The 16,195-nt window shown below is 45.4% G+C and overlaps 1 protein-coding gene across 1 annotated transcript in view; it reads right to left on the reverse strand.

Annotated features, from left to right (window-relative positions):
• Nucleotides 1–16,195, reverse strand: part of LOC117441153 (cytoplasmic phosphatidylinositol transfer protein 1-like) — an 81,250-nt gene that overhangs the window by 5,486 nt on the left and 59,569 nt on the right. Inside the window, exons 3-8 of the mRNA XM_034077387.1 lie at nucleotides 8,339–8,427; nucleotides 7,141–7,148; nucleotides 5,737–5,808; nucleotides 1,487–1,582; nucleotides 694–849; nucleotides 396–459 (exon numbers count right to left, since the gene is read on the reverse strand). Coding sequence (XP_033933278.1) covers nucleotides 396–459; nucleotides 694–849; nucleotides 1,487–1,582; nucleotides 5,737–5,808; nucleotides 7,141–7,148; nucleotides 8,339–8,427 — 485 coding nt within the window. The remainder of the gene's footprint in view (nucleotides 1–395; nucleotides 460–693; nucleotides 850–1,486; nucleotides 1,583–5,736; nucleotides 5,809–7,140; nucleotides 7,149–8,338; nucleotides 8,428–16,195) is intronic.

Consider the following 16,195-nt stretch of genomic DNA (forward strand, 5'->3'; position numbering starts at 1 on the left):
GCTGTAGAAGAATGAGCACGGCCAGCAGGGATAAATTAGATGCAGGTGGAGTGATTTTCCATGCATACTTGTAAATAAAAATGTATTAATGGTGATTTATAAAATCTAATTAGCTAACAGCGCTTACATTTCAAAGAAAAGTAATAACAACAATAAAGAAATGTTTTAAAGTATAAAGGCATGGAAAGTGTATTGGTCTTATGAATCATGTATGTATTTCTTTAAGGTCCAAATAAGTAACAAATATGTAAAAATATGTTGTTTATATGGGAAACGTTAATGACATTGTGTTTGCAATGTCTCTTGGTAACTTGGTATAACAAATAGTTAATGACTATAAGAGTGAAATATGTGATGTTGCAGTAAATTAGCTGGATGAAGGCTGATAGACCTACCGATCCACTCATCCACCCAGGCAAAAGCCTGCCTGTGTCCCAGCAGCAGCACATCCCGAACCACCTGCAACACAACACAGTGACGCTCAGCCAATAGTGACAAATGCTTCATAGTGTTCTTAAAAACCATGTAGTCTTGGGGTTTTAAGATTAGAAAAACCTGGGTTGGGGGATCGGACCAAATTAAATTAATTTAGCCAAGCAAAGAAGTACAGATGTAAAGGTATATTTCTGCAACTTACAGCCAAGGTTGAAAACAATGCAAGATCTAGCATTTAACTTGTAGGCGAACTCTCACCTTGTGTACGTACTGCTCCACACGAGTCTGCAGTCCCCACACCTCAAACTTGACGGTGACCAGCTTGTACGAGCACATGACGGGTTCCTGGGTGTCCCTCCAGCCTTCCTGCAGAATCCCCCGGGATGTCTTATCGGACTTGAAATATCGCAAGTCCTGTCATTTATGGGAAAATTAAGAGATTGGTTATTACAATAATTAACCTAAACCTTAAGGCATTTTGTTTCTGCATCCCAGTTAAGAGGCGTAAGGGAGAACCTGATATTACATGCACGACTGAATGCCAGTATTAAATACAATTTGCATTTACCCCTCTGGTCCTTTGAGAATCTCTACTCATTAGAGCTGAGGCAGTCTGTTATCAAACAGCTCCGAAGACAATTACCAGCTCTCACACTTCACAGAATCTGAAGTATGAAAGGCTTTGATTTCAGATGAATGCTTTGTGAAATGGGATAGGCATACAGTATAAAGCATCAAATGCAGCCTTCAGACGGATTGAGGTCTCCAAAGTTTGGGCCTGAATATCACATTTAACAGTAAATAATAATATCAAGTTTACTATAATCTTTTCTGTGAAAATCTTCCTTAATAGGAGCTTTCTCACTCCAAATGATTGGATATAAAAATATTTAGATCTGGGTAAGATCACAATATGACAGAGTTTATACTGTTGTATCGAGATCACATTTTCTTAGAGCATTACCAGAATCAACACTACACTTACACCTCTCCAGTAGTGTTATCTCTCAACTACAATGAGATGTACCCACTCACACCTCCACACTCTCACCTCAGAATCTTTATAGTAGCGCTCGGGAATTTCATCGTAGGCAATGTCGACAAAACACACCTCCCTCTCCTGGTCCTTCAACTCGGTGTCAAAGATCTGAAAGCAGAAAACAGATCATTCAGCTTATTGAAGTCTCTGCCTGAGAGTAGACTTCTTACGAATAAATATACATTGCAGAAATGTGGCTTTTCAAGGTTACGTCCTACATTATGTGGCTGGAAAAACTGCCTCTCTGCTTGACCCAAAAGATGGAAATGATTTGAAATGTTACTAACCTGCACTGATCATGCATCTTATCACTCTTTCACATCAGCCAAACAGTCGGAACATGTGTTGTACTTGCTTAAAGAACCATTAGGTGGTGCTTTGAGCCAATATCATTGTTGTTATTGTGCCAGATGACACAGTACTGGTTCCAATTAGTGTGTCATATGTTGATAAAACAAGTGTGCCACACTCTTATTTGCTTTTAAGATTCTTTATTATTCGTTATCGTGCTGTTGATTATATGGACCTTTTACTACTGTGAATCAAGAATGAATGTACATACTTTAACGTCAATGCATTTATTTAAATGTGTTCATTCATCAATGCAGCCCTTGTCACGCAGACCATGTATATACTAATACACCCGCTCATAATGACATATATGAGAAACAGATAAAGGTACCCAAAAATCATCCTCATTATATCTTATGTACAAGAATTCAAGGAATCTATGTATTTAACTTTGTATCAAAGCTAATGCAGCTCATGTTACTTTGTCTTTCCATAACTTTCCATTCTGTTTGAGTTTTGCCATTGTCTGAATGTACACTCTCTCCGTAGATACACCTCAGACCTTTACCTTCCCAGTTTCCCCCTGTGTTTCTCTATTTCTCTATCACTCCTTTCTTTATTTCCTCCCCACCAAGGGTGCATTCTGTCATTTACAGTGTATAGGCGCACTGCTGGCACAATAAGGTTGATATGTCAGCATGCATGAGTGCAGCCAAGTGACATGAATGGAGCCCGGGAGGAAGAGAGGGATAGGGAGAGAGGGAGAGGTGGAAGAGAGGAGAGAGGGAGAAGGTAAACAATGAAAAAATAGATGTGGTGGTGGGAAAGGAAGGCATGACCAAAAATGGTGTGTAATAAGAGGAAAGGACATGATGGGAAAATGGAGAAGATGAAAATAGGGGAACACAGTGAATAAAATGAAATGAATACTGGCAAGAAAAAGGAAGGAGGAAAGGTTATAAAATGAAATAAGAAACATGGGGGATTGAAAATAAAGTTAAAAAGATACAATTATCATGTTCGCATCACTTTAGTTTTTATGTAAACCTTTAGAGGTATACATAAAAGGCTTTACCTGCAAATCTTTAGCCTACATTCTCTTTTTAGAAATGGTTTATATTTTCTTAACCACCCATATGTGAGGCCATATTGAGAGAAAGTTGTTGGCAGATAAGGAATAAAAAGACAAGGAATAAAAAGACAACACACGAACGATAACAGTTCCCCAGTGCCGATCAGTAACACATAACCTTGGTTTGACCTGTGGATGTAGATCCTTAAGGCCATTCAGGATCATTTTGAATATGCCAGAACAAAATAAACTAAACAAAACACTCCCATGTGCCCGTCACCAACTACATTTCTGCTCCTACTTCATAAAACAAATCTTACAAATATCACTCCTAAAGATCAATCCAAGTATAGATGTTCTGAGCTGCAACTCAATGCTGAAACTATGCAGTAAGAAGGCCAGCATTTCTTAACAAACTTAACTTCATCAGTTTTCCAGTGAAAATACGCAGCAAAGACAAAAAACAGGCAGTAGATTGCCTGTTGGAAGGTCACCAGTTCAAGTCCCGGCAAGACCAAGTGCTACCGAGGTGTCCCTGAGCAAGGCACCGTTCCCTACACTGCTCCCCGGGCGCTGTTCAAAAATGGCTGCCCACTGCTCCTAACACTAGGATGGGTCAAATGCAGAGAAACAATTTCCCCACGGGGATTAATAAAGTATATCAATAAAAAAATAGATGGTCCTTTCATTCCAAAGCAGGGAATCTACTGAAGTCTGATAGTAATCACTGTCTCATAAAAACATGGATCTAACTGCATTCCATTATCCTCTAAAGGGAAAATACACAAAACAGGCCAATCTTGTCAGAATACCTTTATTCATCCCACAGAGGGGACATCTACATTTGTCTCTTATCTGTAAGAGAATGAAATAAGAAAGATTTATATAATAATATTTTTCCAGAATCATAAGTTTACTGCGAAATGGATGTTCTGCCCAACAGAAGGAAAGCGGTGAATGACGTGTTCTGTTGAGTAAGCTATTTTCATTTTGGAGGTTGTGATTTTTTTGAGTGGCTTCATGAAAATTCCAAACACATGACTCCTCTCGAGGCGATCTGAGGAATATATTGGATCTCAGTGTGTTTCACTGCAGAGGCACACATGAATGTTTAAGGCTTTTACATGAGTCCCTTTTGTAATAATATCTCATTACTGTCTCTATTTTGGGCTTGGCGTTGAGTCTGCATGACTTATAGTGCAAACATAAAGTGTGTCGAAGGTTGAACAAGTAGAATAGGCGAAAGAAAAGGGAGAACAAATACATGTTTTTTTTTATCCTGCCTGCTGTGTAGGTCAGGAGTCCTCGGAGAGAGGCCTGAGGACACATGTTGAAGCTTAATGTGTGAGTGTGACTGGGGTATGAGGGTGGGCACATACACATGTGTGTCTGACACTGGATAGTACTGTGGAATTTTGCATGTCATGTACTTTTAGTCCGGACCCCTTCAAACGTTGCATGATGTCCACTCTCACACGCCCACTCATTTCCTGTTCACAAATCCCCAATCTTCCTCCCTGACTTGCACCATTCCTTCCTTTTCATTCCTCCATCTCTGAATCCTTTGCACTTAGTGAGTGCTTGTTTTTCAGTTGTTTTTACTTGAGGCTTGTCAGAGTCACGCCACCCGGAGTGGACAGATGTATGGTATGCCATCAAAATCCACAGAAACAGTGTTATGTAAAACACAGCTGCACACATATTATTTCACAGCATCATTTGTAGGAAGTGTTCTCACACGCTCATGGTTATACAATGTCATAACACATGCAAGGCGCCTTGTTCTGGAGATGTTACAAGAAGTCATGCAGCTGTATGATTAAATCAATGATTTTAGTGAGTGCGTGTTGTACAATAACATCAATGTGACCCTGTTATATCAGCTTGGATGACGCACATGTCTTTAAATTGTCTGGTATCTAAAACATACACACACAAAAACAGATGTTTATGAATCAGAGCTGTGATTTTTGTCTCAGTTTTCACTTATTCAGTGTATTTACTGTAAGCAATGTGTTTTAGATTTAATCAAATTGTTTTAATGTGCCGCTCTGTCGTGTGAATCCAAGCATCGCTACATGGACACCCTGACATTCGTCCATTTCTGTCCCTACATGCGTAAACTACTCGGGGACATTTGAGTGAAGTTGGAAGACATTCTTCCCCTATACAATCACTAAAATCCCTGACATTTGGAAGCCAAATATAAAGACTTGGTCACATTAACCTGCTGGCAGACCACCATGATATATTTCAAGCAATTTGTCTGTTGCACACTCCCCTTCCATTTCTCTTCCTCACTGTCCAGGCAATGGCAGCCTTTCATTTGATGACTAATGCTCCTATAAACTGGAGAGTGGAGTAAAATACAGAGGGAAAGAAAGTGAGGAGGCTAACAGCTTAAATTAATTAGCTGTCCAACAAGTGGAGCAGTTTCTGGCAGACTCTCAAGGCACATGGTATCGTTGGCATTATGACGCGAAGGGATTATAAATGAGGGTCTGCGATTCGCCGAATCTGCTGAAACGGTTTTACTCATCTAGCCTCCGCAGAGGTCTTGTTTTCAATGTCTGCTATGAGACATTTAATGTTTCAAATTGGCCTATTTTGATGTACATATTTCTGTATAAGTGGGACAGCAGACATAATGCAGATGCATATTAAGCTGAGAGATTGATATGGGAGTTAGAGCCAGACTGGTTTATTGACTGGGCTATGGGCTGATAAAAGTTTAATGCAGAACTATTAGTATCCATTGTCTGGACGCACACAATATGCACTTGTATGTACAAATGACTCCTATCACACTCCCTTTCAGAGTGAACCATTATGAAACAGACCCGAATCCCCCCAAACAACTACTCAAAGCTTCTTTCAGAAAATACACACATGTACTCACATTGTCATTGCATCCTTTGTTGTCCTCGTATTTTGTCTCTATGTGGATGGAGAACTTGGGCAGGAATGAGCACTGTGGGTCAAGAGAGACAAAGATGTTTAACCACAAAAACATATCCTATGACATGGCAGTGGCTGTGTGATTGACTGCATTACAAAACATTTAAATAGTAAATAAATAAGTGTTAAACACTCAGAGTTACTGTAGGAACGTTCTCTCTCTTTCTATGTTATTCCTCATTGTCTTGTGCAAAACTCAACTTCAGGCCGTGATATGTCAATTGCTGGTTATTTGCTGTCTCCCTGTCAAAATTGACAAAGGCCAAGACAAGTCTTTTGAGTATTTTGCTTCAAAACTAATCTTCGAATGAGTCTTCACTGATTCATACAGCATTATTGTCTTCCCCTTTTCTCCCTGCAGCCTAAAGTGGCGTGACTAATGCTGTTGACATTCCTCACAATGAACTACAGAAGCCCTGTAGCCAAGCTAAATCATATGCACATGTTTCTTAAAAATGTGTCCGCTTGATCTGCTAAACCTTCATTTGTTTTCAGGGTCAATCACAGATCAGACCTATTATCTAAGACATGCCCTCTGGTGTGTGTGTGTGTGTGTGTGTGTGTGTGTGTGTGTGTGTGTGTGTGTGTGTGTGTGTGTGTGTGTGTGTGTGTGTGTGTGTGTGTGTGTGTGTGTGTGTGTGTGTGTGTGTGTGTGTGCGTGTGCGTGTGCGTGCGCGTGCGCGTGCGTGTGTGTGTGTGTGTCTCTTAATGTCTATGTTTGTATATGTACATGTATGCGGAACTGCAGGACGGAGTCCAGAACAAATGTCCTTACGGGGACAATAAAGTATATCGTATCGTGTGTGTGTGTGTGTGTGTGTGTGTGTGTGTGTGTGTGTGTGTGTGTGTGTGTGTGTGTGTGTGTGTGTGTGTGTGTGTGTGTGTGTGTGTGTGTGTGTGTGTGTGTGTGTGTGTGTGTGTGTGTGTGTGTGTGTGTGTGTGTGTGTGTGTGTGTGTGTGTGTGTGTTTTCAGCAAATAGCACTCATAAAAGACATTGTATACTATTTGGTCATGCCCTAATAGAAAGTTAGCATCTAGATACATTTAGTGGAGGATTTGACAGATAAAGCACCAGATATTCTTCTCAGGCGTTGTTGGTAGACCAGAAAAGAGCTAAAATGACTTACATTTACTTATGAATGCTAATGTTGCTCTGTGTCTTCAGGTTCAGCAGATTGGTGATGCGGTGAAAGCACCATTACACATTTTAAAGGTTATAATTGCCAATATTCTGATTAAGTGGCTAAACATTATTACAGTAAATTCAACATGTTATGTTACACTATAATACACTTGTGAAAAATAATCAGTGTTACTCTGGTGCCTTACATAAAGGATACTTACTGTATATTCTGCAGACCAAGGCGTAGGACATCAGGTCAGAGCAGAGACAGAACACATGAAAAAGGAAATGAGAAGGCTGCAATATTTAAACAATATATAGGACAAACATGAACTGATACTTCACATCATCCCCTCCTTTGTGAATTTCTCATCTACTTTTCTGTAATTTGCTCTCATCAAAAAGAACATTCCCTTTTATCTGTGGTCCTTACACTTCTCCTTCAGATCAGGATCATTTGAGCATCACAGAAATCCCAGGAATAGAAACCATTTGCTTCACATCGACGCTGTAAACACGTTCATTGATGTCAGCTTTAACATGTTTTCATGTCAATAACATGTTTATCCTTTTCACACTTCTATAATTATCTGAAGCTATTGACAGTCAGTTGAGTGTGTAAGCATAAAAGGCCTTTGTGAAATCTACACTGTGTTGTTTTTTATCAAGAGCTGTTCTCGATGACAATATTATAACCTTTAAGATAAAAAGAATACACTTTATTGATCCATGCTACAAAATCCTTCTGATCCTTTGTCTTCAGGCGGGGTCACATTTAATTTACATTTTGCATAGACTGCTATAAAACTGCATATTTCCAGTTTCGCTGCATCCTGATAAAGCTCCATGTTAAACCCTCACATATCCTGGATAATTTACATATTGAGTAGCTGCTAAGAGAGCTTCTGAGCTTCCTGAATTAAATAGCAGATGTCTGAAGCTGCTCAGGGACTTTGGTTGAAAAGCTCTTTCCTTCCTTTTAAAAATGTGTTAAAAAATGCAGTGGTGATTCGCGATCTTGGACCATGTGGTACAAATGGCTCTTCTCCCCGAGTACAGAAAAGTCTTTTCACAAGCTTCTCCAACTCCCTAAACAAATCCAGTGGTGTTTGTACCAAGCGGAGTGCTGACTGTTGACTGTGATTCGACTGAAAAACAACTTCTGGCCAACTGAAAGAAGATGGTAAACTGAAGGAGTGTTATGCAGCATGCGATTGCAGTACTAAACTTTCAACCAGAGCTATTATAGACGATATTTCTACATAAGAGGTAGACATGTCAGTATCTCTTATTGTTACAGCACCTAACCTGGCTAACTGTGAGTTTTGAGTGTGCAAGGAATATGTTTGGTATTGACCCTTGAACAAAAGCTAGAAAAGATTGATAGCTCCAACTAACACATTTACTCGGTATGCTCACCTGTTATGGTGTAAGGGTAGTAGTTCCATGCTTTCTCCGTCACATAGAAGATTTTAGGAACGACTGCTCGAGCCCAGCTGGGTAATTTACTGCAGAGAGACATTGAGACAGACAGCAACAGGGGAGGAGAGAGACTGTGAGCATTGTGTGTAAATATGGACACAATAGGGATATGTGCAATTTGACGGACACTATGCATAGGTGAAATAGGGAAAGTGCAATATTGATTTGTGTATGAATACAATAGGGGAAAGTGCAATATTTGATTTATGTATAAATACAATAGGGAAAAGTGCAATATTTGATTATGTACAGTATGAATGCAATAGGGAAAGTGCAATTTGATTATGTATGTGCAATAGGGAAATTTCGGTACCTGTATGTTTCTCGTTGTTTCTTTGCCATGTGATATATGTGATCTCTGTTCTGTATCTATGACTGATTGACCTGAATGTTTTTTATGTGTATTATCTCGATGCCCAAGACAAATTTCTCCTAAGGGAGACAATAAAACTCTATCTAATGTAGCAGCGAAGATGGGAGTGAAATTGCTTCCGCTATCGCAGCAATCATGAGAAACTTGTTCTACTAGAAAATAAATCTGCTCACAGTAAAGGATCATTCGACATAATAATAATAATAATAATAATAATAATAATAATAATAATAATATTGGGAGGGATGAAACCCTCTTTAATGGTCATACATGCAGAGCACACAGCATACACAGTGAAATGTGTTCTCTGCTTTTAACCCATCCTAGTACCAGGAGTAGGGAGCAATGGGAGTGAGGGGGGAAGGGGGTTGTCCGGTGCCTTGCTCAAGGGCACCACGGCAGGGCAGGAGGTGAACTGGGACCTCTCCAAGTAGAAGTCCACACTGCATTTTGAGATCTGTTCGGGGACTTGAACCGGCGACCCCACGGCTCACAGTCTAAGCCCCTACTTTTTTTTTTTTTTCTTTATCTTTTATTATATCAAAACATAGTTACATTTTGCACACATTATAATCCACTTTACCGATCCCCAAAAAAAAAAGGACCGCAAGGCTTCCTTCCAATTTAGTTGCATCTCAATCTCAGTTTTCATAGATATTATTCCTGCATACACATCACCATCTCTCTAGTACACACATTAATTAATGCTTTCCACCTCCACCTTCACACACTTTTGTCATACTGTCATACCCATCAATTACTTTTCATCCCATGTTCCACTTTCTACATCTTTCCGCGTCTCAGTTATCGCTTCCTCTCCCTCCTTCTCACTCCCCTCCATCCTCTTTTTATCCTTCCTCTCAACAGCACACTCCACACTCTCCACTCCTTCCCCCCCCCCCCATTTGTCGCCACCTCCTTTCCCTCATCATCCTCACTCCCACCCTCTCGTGGTCTGTTTCCCCCTGCTTCCCCTTCCCCGCCCACATTCTCCTCGCCATCCATCCTCCTCTCATTCGTCTCGGGGGGGTTGAGAAGCAGGGCCCTCTGGGGGGGGGGAAAGACCCCTCCTCTCCCTCACCCTCCGCTCTCTTGTGGGGACCTTGCCCTCCCTCTTCCCTCCTCTCTTTCCCCTTCCCACAGTTCCTAGCTAAATGCCCCTCCCCTTTGCATTCTATAGCATGTTAAGGCTGGGCACTCTCTAAAAATATGCCCAGGTCTGAGGCAGTTCCTGCAGACCTGGCTCTGCCCATCATGCCTAACATTATAATACTCTGCTCCCCCCACCCCTTCAAACTTGGTTGAATAGGGGAGGGATCTTATCTCACTCCCAAACTCCACCCTTAGATATCTGATGCCATCTGCTATCTTTGTCCCCGGCATAAACCTCCTTATCACCTTTGACACAGGTTTCACCCCCCACTCTAACAGTTTCATCAATATCGCTTCATCCCTTAAATATATCGGTAAATACATGAAAGACACAATTGTGTCCTTTTTCACCAGTTCCCGTGCTTCCACCATCACCCCCTTCACCCTCAGCCCCTCCAACAGCATTTCCTTCCCCTCTCTTGTGTTCATTGTCACTTCATACTCCCTTTCCCCTTTCGCCCTGCACTCCAAAACTATAGGTTACTTACGTAACCCCAGGCCTAAGAGTAACATGAAGTGAGATGTCTCACTATGGATGCGCCTCATCGCGGAGCAAACAGAAGCATCAATCTCATTACGCCAATCCTGATTGGCTGGTGATCTTGACGTCAACGTCAGGGGAAATCACCCCCTATAAGTAGCCTGCGCCACGACGCATGCGTCATTCAAAATAAGCACCTCTTCTCGCTTCACCATAGCAAGGAGGGCCGTCTGGTGAGACATCTCACTTCATGTTACTCTGAGGCCTGGGGTTACGTAAGTAACCTATAGTTCTCATTCATAACACTCCGTTCGATGTCTCACTATGGGATATTGTAGCTCCCGTATTGCCAGACGAGCTTATCTCGAAGATCACCGATCAACCAGAATTTAACAGGTGGAGTCCCGACTCAACAAGGTGCCCAGCATTGCTCGGGCCACGCTTGGAGCGGAGACGTCTAGCCTGTAAAAGCGGACAAAAGTGAGCGGCGAAGACCAGCTTGCCGCTGCACAGATGTCTTGGATGGAAACACCCTTGAACAAAGCCCAGGATGTAGCCAGGCCCCGAGTCGAGTGAGCCCGCAGAACCGAAGGTGCTTGCAGATTCTGACTCGTATAGGCCAAAGCAATCGCCTCCACGATCCAGTGGGAGAGCCGTTGCTTAGTAACAGGCTTACCCTTGTGAGGTTTAGCCCAGGACACGAAGAGTTGGTCATTAAGACGAAGCTCTTTTGATCTGTCCATATATGTGTGCAAAGCCCGGACTGGACACAATAGATCCTGCTGCTGCTCCCCGGAGGAAACCAGCTGCGGAGGAAATGCCTCAATGTCAATCGGGGTACACGAACCAACCACCTTTGGTGTAAAGGCAGGGTTGGGCTTCAACAACACTCTCGTTTGCCCTGGGGCGAACTGAGTGCATGAGGGATGTACAGACAGTGCATGGATATCGCTGACCCGCTTGGCGGATGCCAGGGCCAGTAACAGCACTGTCTTGAGTGACAGATGTTTCATGTCAGCTCCTTCCAGGGGTTCAAATGGGGTCATTTTGAGCCCATTTAAAACCACTGCCAGGTCCCATAAGGGCACCAGCGACCTGGAGACAGGGAGGAGCCTGCGAGTTCCCTTCATAAAACGGCAAACCAAAGGATGTTGGCTAGCCGTCTTACCCTCAAAGCCCACATGGCATGCAGCAATAGCAGCCAGGTACACCTTGATCGTGGAGAAAGCTCTGTGTTTTTCGATCAAGTCCTGTAGGAATGATAAAATCACCCCGACAGGACATTGAAAAGAGATGTGCCCTTCTTGAAGGCACCACTCCTCAAACACCCTCCACTTACAGTCGTAAAGAGACCTGGTGGAGGAAGCTCTCGCACTCTGAATAGTATTTATCACCTTCTGAGGGAGTCCCACTGTATTCAGATTGTACCACTCACGGGTCAGGCCCATAGTGCCCCGCACTCTGGGCGTGGGTGAAGGATCGCCCCCCCCCTGCCTGAGACAATCTGTCCCTGCGTGGTGGGGGCTGCCATGGCTGCCCGCACAACAGCTGATATATCTCCGCCAGCCCGTACATTACGGGCTAGGGCGGAAACATCAGAGTAAGTGTGTGGCGTTGCTCCTTCACTCTGGCCAGAGTTGGGGGTAACAGAACCAGGGGTGGGAACGTGTACAGAGGACCCGGAGGTCAATCGTCTACGAGTGTGTCCCCGCCTAACAGTGCGTTTAAATCGTGCATTAAAGAGAACAGCTGTCATTGAGCATTTTCTCCTTTTGCGAACAGACTTAACGCGGCTCCGCCGTAATGCACCCACAGCGGACTCCCGATCCTTGGATGTGGAGTCCAGTCTGCATAGAGTGGTGCACCTCTGGACAGTAGTTCTGTCCCGAGGTGCATAACTCCCGGTACCTGTGTCGCTCTCAGAGAGAGGAGACGTCTGCCGCTCCAAGGGATCGGTTTGTGTGCCAGTGTGTGTGACTGGAGACAACGCAACCTCCCCTGGCGGTTCATACACAATATCGTGTTGTCTGTCCTCACGAGGACATGGTGTCCTCTGAGAGAAGGCAGGAAGTGTTTTAGGGTGGGGAACACCGCTAAAAGCTCCGGGTAGTTTACGTGTGCCCGCTGGAGGTCTCTGCTCTAGGGACCTCTCACCGGGTGACCTTCGTAAATTCCCTATCAGCCTGTCTGACCTGCGTCCGTGGTGACCACCTTCTGTGAAAGGACAGCACCCGTAGGCGCGTCCCGCACTAGAAAAGTCGGGTGTAGTGCCACTACGCATTACATAATAACCAAAACTCTCCGCACGCCGTGGCGGGGGTTTAGTTTTATTATGAGGCCCATGTTGAGCGGGTGCTTTACGAGGACATTTCCCCCCGTAATCTGACTCCGCTCGGTGGGCATTATAGATAAAACCCTTCTTTCTAGGAGAGAGAGAACCTCTCTCTCCAGAATATGGGTTGACTCTCTCTGGGTTTGTGAAAACAGATAAAGTATAACTGTTTTGAGAAGCCCAGGCAGATGTCGTGAGTATCTCCTGCTGTATGCTCCTTCGAGCCAGCTGAGAGGTCACACTTACGGCTCCGGCCGGCACTGCGCATGCGCGAGACGGTGGAGCCTTCACGACCCCAGCCGGCACTGCGCATATGCGTGGCGGTGGTGCCCTTAAAGCCCCAGCCAGCACTGCGCTGCGCGTGGCGGTGGCTTCACGGACCCGTCAATAATCCGCCTCTTGACAGATGCCGTAGCTGCTCTCAAAAGGGGAAGAATTGGCGTGCTGTCCTTTACAGCTCTAGCCGGCACTGTGCATGCGCGTGACGGTGGAGCCTTCATGACCCCAGCCGGCACTGCGCATGACGGTAGTGTCCTTAAAGCCCCAACCGGCACTGCGCATGCGCGTGGCGGTGGTGCCTTCACAGACCCGTTTATTATCCACCTTTTGAGAGAGGCCGTAGCTGCTCTCAGAAGGGGATTTATAGTTAACGGACTGTTTATTGTTTTTCTTTTCATTTTTTTGAGCTGCGCCCTTGGCCGAAGCCTGGATGCGTCAGCGGAAAATGGTTTATTTAAACAACAAAGATGTGACATGTGTTTTATGCGGACTTGAGGATGACGTTGAGGCATCTCTCGAGGCAGCGGGGACACGTTTAGAACCGGGGAAAGAACTTCCAGCTCTGTCACAGAGGGGAGAAGGAGGGGCTGTCAGGCCGCTCGCTTCTTCTTCCTCGACTGCTGGCCGAAATTCTGGGTTGGCTGAGCCTGAGCTGCAGCCGGAACCGGAGATTTTCTCGGCCAACTTTCCCTTGTCTCCAGCCTGGGCTGGGGACTCGGGGTGGGCTGCGACCTCTGCGTCTTCGGTGTTTTAAACCGAGCAGAGTTCGAGGCAGCTTGGGTGTCGTGATTATCTCCTGCTGCATGCTCCTTAGAGCCAGCTGAGATGTCACGCTTACGGCTCCAGCCGGCACTGCGCATGCGTGTGACGGTGGTGCCTTTACAGCTCCAGCCGGCACTGCGCATAGCGGTGGTGCCTTCACAGACCCGTCAATAATCCGCCTTTTGAGAGATGCCGTAGCTGCTCTCAAAAGGGGAGAACATTGGCGGGCTGCGTATTGGTTTTATTGATTTTTTTTTCTTTTTTTTTGAGCTGCGCCCTCGGCCTGAAGCCTGGATGCGTCAGCGGAAAATGTTTTATGACAGAGGAATCTATCAACTTGTGAAATGTGTTTGTGCGGACTTGAGGATGGTGTTTAGGCATCTCTCGAGGCGGCGGGAACACATTCACGGAGGGGAGAAGGAGGGGTTGTCACGCCGCTCGCTTCTTCTTCCTCGACTGCTGGCCGAAATTCTGGGTTGGCTGAGCCTGAGCTGCAGCCGGAACCGGAGATTTTCTCGGCCAACTTGCCCTTGTCTCCAGCCTGGGCTGGGGACTCGGGGTGGGCTGCGACCTCTGCGTCTTCGGTGTTTTAAACCGAGCAGAGTTCGAGGCAGCTTGAGCAGAGGACTGTTCATCCGAGTCAGACAGGAGGAACTCAGAGGTATCCTCTTCGTCCTCCATGTAGTCTAACTCTAGGACATCCTCCGCGGGTGAAACCATGGTGAGGTCCAGCCGGGAGCCCCAGCTTGGTATAGCTTGGGGCCCCGTTCCCGCGTCTCTTGCCGCCACCGGGTCTCGGCCTGATATGGCGTGGGATTCCGGTTCTGCGGCTGCCGCTGTCGATGAGCCCCAGACCGACCCAGTGAGGGGCTCCATCTCTGCGGCGAACCATTGGACATGAGGGGGTCCTGTCCCGACAGGCTAGCTTGTTGTGCTAACCTTCGGCGGAGGCTCTTCATAGTGAAGCGGGCACAATGCCCGCACGAGCCGGGGTTGTCAATGGCCTCCTGGGCGTGTTCCAGCCTGAGGCAGGACGAACAGATCTGGTGTGAGTCTGTGCCTGACACTTTCAACCCGCAGCCGCAGAGCCGAGCCTCCGAGTTCCTGACTCCTCTGGTGTGAGGGAGAGAGGCGTCCATCTCGTTCGCCACGAGGCGTGTAGAGGACCCGCTCTTAACAGGTACGTCGAGAAAAAAAGGTGTTACCAATCTGTCTTTAATCCGGAGAAAAAAGGACAGTGTGGGTCTTTTTTCTCAAAGAATATTACCTGGTGTGGTAATATTCTTTTAATCCTTTTCTCCTCCGTGAGAAGAGAAAAGAAAAAACGTCCTCGCTACCGTGGTGTCGGCAGTGTGGGAAAAAACACAAGCTGGCAACGGGTGTGTTGCTAGCTTGAGAATCAAAACCTTACCTTAATTCCAGAGGAAGAACGGCGAGGTTGATTATAATACTAACTGGTGTGTTAGTACTATACTCTTCTGCGAGGCAGAATAGGGTAGCCGGCTAACGCCGTCGACCGAAAATTAGCTTTTGGTTCAGTCTGTGGACTGTTAAGCTAGCCCGGCTACCATTAGAGATGTGCTCTGAAGCGAGAAGAGGTGTTTGAATGACGCATGCTTCGTGGCGCAGGCTACTTATAGGGGGTGATTTCCCCTGACGTTGACGCAACGGCTCTCCCACGAGAGCTTTGGCCTATACGAGTCAGAATCTGCAAGCACCTTCGGGTCTGCGGGCTCACTCGACTCGGGGCCTGGCTACATCCTGGGCTTTGTTCAAGGGTGTTTCCATCCAAGACATCTGTGCAGCGGCAAGCTGGTCTTCGCCGCTCACTTTTGTCCGCTTTTACAGGCTAGACGTCTCCGCTCCAAGCGTGGCCCGAGCAGTGCTGGGCACCTTGTTGAGTCGGGACTCCACCTGTTAAATTCTGGTTGATCGGTGATCTTCGAGATAAGCTCATCTGGCAATACGGGAGCTACAATATCCCATAGTGAGACATCGAACGGAGTGTTATGAATGAGAACTATAGGTTACTTACGTAACCCCAGGCCTCAGAGTAACATGAAGTGAGATGTCTCACCAGACGGCCCTCCTTGCTATGGTGAAGCGAGAAGAGGTGCTTATTTTGAATGACGCATGCTTCGTGGCGCAGGCTATTATAGGGGGTGATTCCCTGACGTTGACGTCAAGATCACCAGCCAATCAGGATTGGCGTAATGAGATTGATGCTTCCGTTTGCTCCGCGATGAGGCACATCCATAGTGAGACATCGGAGTGTTATGAATGAGAACTCTCCCACACATCTCCTGTATCCCCACTAATAATTCCCCCACTGTTAATTTGTTTACTCCACCTTTCACGGAAACTTTCAGGGTGAGCTCCGCCAGATAGTCCACATCCTCCGCATCTTTCTCCTTT

This window comes from Pseudochaenichthys georgianus, chromosome 1 (genome assembly GCF_902827115.2).
Source record: "Pseudochaenichthys georgianus chromosome 1, fPseGeo1.2, whole genome shotgun sequence".
Taxonomy (NCBI): Eukaryota; Metazoa; Chordata; class Actinopteri; order Perciformes; family Channichthyidae; genus Pseudochaenichthys; species Pseudochaenichthys georgianus.